General features: G+C 42.8%; 1 protein-coding gene across 1 annotated transcript; it reads left to right on the top strand.

The window, feature by feature from the left end:
• Window positions 1-109: 109 nt before the first annotated feature.
• Window positions 110-6,636, top strand: LOC108677941 (putative acyl-coenzyme A oxidase 3.2, peroxisomal; the record flags this gene model as incomplete). The annotated part of the gene is made up of 5 exons (XM_018166255.1): window positions 110-273; window positions 1,635-1,768; window positions 2,899-3,011; window positions 5,256-5,410; window positions 6,465-6,636. Coding segments are annotated over 5 exons (738 nt in total), but the record flags the coding sequence as incomplete, so codon positions are not given.
• Window positions 6,637-7,386: the final 750 nt, after the last annotated feature.

Raw genomic sequence — 7,386 nt, 5'->3', positions numbered from 1 at the left:
TGTCTGCTGACATGAGAATGTCTTCTGACATGAGAATGTCTACTGACATGAGAATGTCTGCTGACATGAGAATGTCTGCTGACATGAGAATGTCTGCTGTTGAACACAGGTGATGGCTGGTGTGCGCGTGGAGGACATGGGACACAAGATGGGCCTCAATGGCGTCGACAATGCCAAGCTATTCTTCGACAACGTGCGCGTGCCTCGCACCAACCTCCTCAACAGATACTCCGACATTACCGAGGACGGCCAGTTCCACTCTCAAATCAAGAGGTCAGCACCGCCTGTAATTACCGCGGAAACTTCAATTTACGCCATACTTGATTCTTGATAGGATTATTGCTGTTGTGTTTTGATAGACTAACTTGCGAAATTACCGTTAAATTGAACATATTTTTTTTATATGAGCGTGGGGAACAAGCGTCTGGACCCGCCTTGAGGCCGGTCCAAACGCTACAATGGCTGTCCTTCGTCAGTCACAATGGCGACACTTCGTCTGGCGACAATGGTTGACCTTCGACAATGTTTTCGGGAGTTTCTCGTTGAACTTACTGCATTATATGAAAGTTTTCCTGATATTCGGCGTGTCAGATACAAGAAGTACAGTGACAAGGATAAAAAGTGCGAGGCTTATGAGAGTTTAGTGGACTAATTCAAAGAAATTAAAGCAACGGTAAGGAGAGAAATAGTTGCAATAAAGTCTATTCCTTGAGAAGTGTTTACCCTGAAGAATTGATAAAAATTACTGCATCGATTCGATCTGGGGCCAGAGAAAGCGAAATCTATTAGCCATCTTTCTGGCATTTTGATTGGTTACTACATTTTATAGATGATAATGAGACTCTAAGCGGGTCTACGAGTAGCATGGATAAAAATCTAGAGTCTGCAGTTAACGAACCATCAGAAGAGTTATGAAAAAGTAATTTCCTATAGGTAATCACCTTATTAATTTATTTAAATACAACATTAATTGATAAAAAGTATTTATTTGGCCAAATATTCAGTAAATATTTATCTGGCCAAGGATTTGCCCCTCAATGTTGAAATACTCTCTGAATTCATCTCTGACCACGATAGCATTATTCGAAATCTGGCCTTTTGTTCCACGCTGTAGGTCGTGTAATAACTTTGCGACCTCTTCCATGACGATATCACTCAAAACTGAACGCAATATACTGATATCTTTGCACCGTTTGGACGCTCTCAACCTTTTCATTCGGTCTTAAGACCGCGCAGATCAAAACGCAGCGTCGGGACCGGCCATTAGACCTCTACTTGAATCGCGGCTCGAGGCATTTTTTCTCCAGCAGAGTCAAAGAGAGTTCATTTGCGTTCAGTCTGTCAGTGACTTTAAAAATGCATTAAAAATGCAGTAGTTTAATTTCGTACATTCATAGTCTTTTTTACCTTCGTAATAACCTTGAAAATTAATCTGGGCTACAGAAGAACTAACTTGAATATTGGCGCAGCTCGGCATCGAATCGTGTTTCTGTTATGTCTTCTTTAATAAAATGGTTGCTTAAATGATGTTACTAATTAAAATGGAGTTAACATATCAATAATTTAGTTGTTAACTTTAGGCTGACTAGAAGTGCGATACTTCAAACTTTATATTTGAATTGAGATTATCACAGCGCCCGCGGTCGCTTCCTGAGCGTGGCGGACCAGCTGCTATCGGGCCGCATCTGCATCTCGAGCATGGCGGTGGGCGGCAGCAAGGCCTGCCTCGCCATCGCCGTCCGCTACGCCGCCACCAGGCTCACCGTCGGTACGCTTCTGCACACTTCCTTTCTTCCTTTCTGCACACTATTACTACACTTCTGTTTCTTCCTTTCTGCACACTATTACTTTCTAAACTTCTTCCTGACTCATTACTTTTGGAACTTCTTCCATAGAGACATTACTTTCGAATAAATCACCCTTTTTATATTGTTTATTTTCGTACAATTATATCCAATGTATTTTCTCGTATGTAACCTGCAAATATTCCCAACTCAGTTCGATGTGTTATTTCCTGATGTCAAAATTATTTAATATTATTAAATTTGACGTATTTTCTGACTTTGCTCAAGTGTGCAGCTAAAATTTCTTTAATCTTCTGAACACATTCTTTTCCGATTATCTACCTAGTTGTGATCAAAAATTGAATTTAAGTAAATTTATTCGAAGTGGCTTTCGTCATCGGCAAAATAGAATCCATTTAACACGAATTTTATGCGAGATAAACTGTGGAGTCTGATTTTGCTACTCGACGCCGGCAAATTTAATTTCTTATTACCCGTTTGTGATCGAAAAACAAGAAGTTTCATCATTTTGAATCCTCAACAGTTGCATCCAGAAGATGTTCAGGAACAAAACTGACAGTCCACTTAACTATATATTAAAAAATATCTTTTGAGAAAACAATAAAGGCATAGTTATTGGTTTTGGATACGTTGAAGGTTATTGACTCAGCTTACATAACGTAACTGGTCATAAATATAGTGAATGTCCGAATGAAAAGCTCAACAAAGATCAATGGTTCTTCAAACGTTCCACTCTTTCTTTCTTTTTGAAAGTAATACACTAGCCATGCTTCCTTTCAAAGGTAAAGACATCTAAATATCTTGCCCTATTAAATTTATCAGCCCAATTTGTCATTCTAAGTTAATTAGCCTTACTTAGCACACTAAATGAGATCAGTTTTTTACCTCTGCTGGGCCCTCTGTCCACTGCTGAGCGTAGCCGGCAATGTTATTCGTTTCCAATGTCTTGGAAACTTCAGTAAGCGTCGATAGACTAGAGGTATAGTTTTGTGAGTGAAGAGTACAGGTAGTCTCGTGTGGACGGGACGGTCTCGTGTGAACGCGATGGTTTTGTGTGGACGTGACGGTCTCGTATAACTATAGCTGTTTGCAGGGGCGACCGGCCGCTCGGACACCGCGATCCTGCAGTACCAGCTGCAGCAGCGCGCCCTCCTGCCGCTCCTCGCCCGCACCTACGCCATCAACATCGGCCTGGACTACGTCAAGGTAGGGCACGAGTGCGCCGTCTTGCCGCATTAAGTGCAATGTCTGCATTTAGCACAATGAATAACATCGCATGTCTGCGTCTGCTACAATGAATAGCATTGCAAAGAGGCCTAGTCAGGGGGTCTGGGATAAATCAGGGGGTCTTTTGTGGGACAAGTCAGGGGGTCTAGTGTGGGACAAGTCAGGGGGTCTTTTGTGGGACAAGTCAGGGGGTCTTTTGTGGGACAAGTCAGGGGGTCTAGTGTGGGACAAGTCAGGGGGACAAGTCAACGGGTCTAGTGCGGGACAAGTCAGAGGGTCTAATGTGGGACAAGTGATGAGTCTAGTGTAGGACGACAAGTCAAGGGGTCTAATGTGGAACCAGTACCTAGACTGCGAGAGGTTACCGGATGACTTGTCGACAATATCCGATATGGCCCTAGTGAACAATATGCAGTTCAATGGCACCAGGTTCGAAGTAATGAGATACAGAGTCCGCACAGAGATCGGGATGCCACATCGCTACTTGGCATCAGATGGCACAGAAATTTAATAGAAGCAACTAGCTCGCGATCTCGGAGTGTTGATGAGTACTGAAGCCACGTTCGATGCCCACATCGAGGAAATAGGCGCACGAAGTACACAGCAGATGGAGTTTATCTGCCGGACATTTCGAACGAAAGAAGCCAGCTTTGGTCGCCACTCAAGGCGGGTGCGGTGCGGAAACTGGAGGCAGTGCAGAGGACCTTCACGTACAGGATCAGCGGCATGAGGGAGCTGGACCTGAACTACTGGGAAAGGCTGAAACACCTGGGGCTGTACTCATTGGAGAAGAGAAGAGAGTGGTATATCATACTGTCCACTGTACACACTGTGTTACACTGTGTACACTGATACTGTATATCATACTGTTGGAAGATGAACAGGACTGGCTCCCAACTTTGTAAGTGAGATCTCCAAAATAGTGACATATTACAACGAGAGGAGCGGGAGACTGCAGGATTCACCCATTTAATAACTAAGCCGTGGCCAGAGTACAGACTTCGTGAGGGATCACTGTCCATGGTAGGACCGAGGCTCTTTAATGCCTTGCCAAAAGCGCTGAGAGGAGGGGAGTTCACTCTTGCAACATTCAAGAGACGACTGGACAAGTGGTTGAGAAAGATCCCGGATTGTCCAGTAATGGGAATCTACCCTCAGCAAGTGACAAGCAACAGCATCTTGCATCAGCTGGCCCAAAGGAGGGCAAATAGACGGAACACGTCCAACGTTACATCCGGGAGCCGAGGGCGGGATGACCTGCCTAGCGACGACTCGGAGACGGAGGACGACATAGGCGGAGCTTCAGCTTGACCGGGGACTAGTGTCAGGCGTCTGTTTCTACGACCACCTGATAGATTTGTAACTGAGAGTAAGGATACTTTGTTGTTCCAAGTATGACTAAGGCAGGACAAGTAAAACGCACGGTTAGCACTAGATCTATTATAATAATAAACTGGCTCGGTGAGTACAGAAGGACGGGGATTGACAGGTACAGCACAAGTATGTGCCGGAGGAGCGGCTAGCAAGATGACGGCTAGGCAGTACCGCTACGACTGACGAGCGGTGCACAGATCGAGCTATATAATATTGGCCTAAAGGGGATGACGTCACTGAGCGTGACTCTACCATGTGGGTACATAACAAGCTAAGCTGGTGACGTGTGATAACCTAGGTGGTGATAGAAGATCACCGGACACTAGGAAGTCATATGGTGTCTAAGTGTGGGGCAAGTGATGGTCTAGTGTGGGGCAAGTCATCACTCGTTCTCGAATACTGAGCAACACGAATATCATTTGCTGATTAGAGAGAGAGAGAGAGAGTGATTTATAGGGTTTGAATAACAAGTTTATCTCAGCGCCATTATGATACAGTACGTATGTGTATAAATTGATATTGGCAGCGTAAAGGGAACTTGTTAGGAGCTCAGTTCGAGTATAAGAATCAAGACGGCAAAGAGAAATATAATTCATTGAAAGTATTCTATAATAGAATAGACTGAGGTCTAATATGAGGTCCCGCTTCTTGGTATTGCAGCTTCATATTATGTTGCCCGTGCCGAATTTTTCTCAACAACTTTTAATTATAGAGTTGATACATCGAATATTCAACACAAAAGTTCAGAACAATGCCATTAATTTCCCAACATCAGTTGTTGAGGATCAGACCATAAATGTATTACCCACCATTAAATCTATTAACCACCATTATCACCCTGCCGGTCAGCGGTGTTGGGCGGAGCAGCCTAGCGACGGCAGCGAGCACGCGTCCGTGGTCACCAAGTGCTGTGCCATCAAACCTCTGGCGGCGTGGCACCTCGAGCGCACTGCCACCATCTGCAGGGAGCGCAGCGGCGGCCAGGGCTTCCTCTCCTGCAACAGGTGCGTGGTGGCCAGGGCTACCTCTCCTGCAACAGGTGCGTGGTGGCCAGGGCTTCCTTTCCTGCAACAGGTGCGTGGTGGCCATTGGGTCAATCTTATATAGTTCAACCATGGGAGAACTGTTCAACCTTATATAGTTCAACCATGAAAGAACGTACGTCAAAGCTTCAGGTAAGTAAACAACTCTCTCGTCGAGCCACCATGAAGACGAGTACGGATGAGAATAGGGCTGCGGCCAGATCTACTTAGCTGTTGTGGCGGTAGACCAGTAGGATGAAAGTTCCAAGGAGTGAGAGCTTCCTGCGGTAAGAATAGTGTAGAAAAATCTGAAGATTTTTTCAACAATTATTCTTCTTTATGTTCGGTTTGAGACCGGCCAGAAATGCGGAATATTGAAAATCAACGAAAATAAACAAGTTGAATTGAATTCCACTAATTTTTTTTACATGCTGCAATGCATCCGATGTTTAATACGTGTCAGCGCCTTGTTGCTACTTAATTTATTTTCATGCAACAATTTCATGATGCAATTCAGGGAAAAATGAACTGCTGCATTGCCTCCATTATCTCCGTCAATGCAAGTATTTAGATGCGTACTTGCTATGTACAAACGTACCAAGTGTCCTATCCTACGGAGCAAAAATTACTTGAAGACAGGCTGTTAATTTTGTATTTTATTCGTTTGCTGCTTCTAATTTCAATATTGTATTGCAAAATCTTATTTGCGATCTGAAGAGATTGAGTTTGAATGAGCATTCTGCACCTCGCTTAATTAATAAACACTGAGAAATTCTTGCTTCTCTTCCCATTATACTCCTTGATCGTGAAGCACAATAATATGCACATCATTCTTTGTGAATTAAGGCGTGTCTTTTGTTGTAAACTGATTAGTATAGCATCTTATAATTTATTATAATATATTATTAGAATTAATGTATATTATATTTGATTCATTATATTATATATAATATACATATTATATTATTATATTATTTATTATAATTATATTATAATGCAAACGTATTATTATTATCGCATCTTGGTCTCCCCTCAGATTTGGCACGTTCATCGGGCTGGCCCACGCGGCCGTGACCGCTGAGGGCGACAGCTCGGTCCTCATGCAGAAAGTGGCCAAGGAGCGACTGGCCGCGTTCAGACCGGTGGCCACGGACACGGGATGCGGTCTGTTGGACCTCCTCGCGCAGCGCGAGAACAAACTCTTCTCGGTACGGTCTTCCTAAGCAGTTGTAGCTATGGATAATGGAATTATCATGTCTATTGAGCGGCATGATTATTATGGACTAGAATATTATCATGGATATTGTCAGGCCTTCCTGGGGCAGTTGTACCAATAACCTGTGCAGCGAGAAGGTTATTATGGATTAGGATGTTATCATGATTATGATAACCTCTCTCTGAGACGCCGTATAAACTTACGTACAACTATAGTTACTATAAAAGCATAACTTTTTAGTCTTGCACAATAAAAACTTAAGCGCAAGTATATTCACTATAAATGCACAACTTTTTAGTCTTTAAAATACATGTCTACTCAGCTGAAAATCTTTATTATTGAATAATTGTGTCAATTTTTGCTGAAAAAAAGTTGAAGTGTCTTTGTGCCACCTAATGACGTTTCGAATTCACTGAAGTCTACTTGATATTACTGGTTTACTGCACCCGCTGACTTTATCAGTGATAACCTCTGATATTGAAGATCTCAGCTGATCGCATGACTTCGTTATCCCGCTGAACAATTGTTCTTTCCTAGATACATTATTTTTGGATAAGCCTCACCCTTTATCCCTTGATTACCATCAATTAACTGAAATAGTATATAATAATAACTATAATAGTATAGTATGATGACAATAAATATATTAATGTTATATTATATAATTGCTTCCTTGACTTTGAAATACTTCTGTCGACCATTGATGGCTTATAAGCACGCTTGTCTCTATAGAGCTTTAACG

The sequence above is a fragment of the Hyalella azteca genome, unplaced genomic scaffold (assembly GCF_000764305.2).
Source record: "Hyalella azteca isolate HAZT.00-mixed unplaced genomic scaffold, Hazt_2.0.2 contig15226, whole genome shotgun sequence".
Classification (NCBI taxonomy): Eukaryota; Metazoa; Arthropoda; class Malacostraca; order Amphipoda; family Hyalellidae; genus Hyalella; species Hyalella azteca.
The sequence above is the reverse complement of the archived record's forward strand: the minus strand, read 5'-3'. Positions and strand labels throughout refer to the sequence as shown.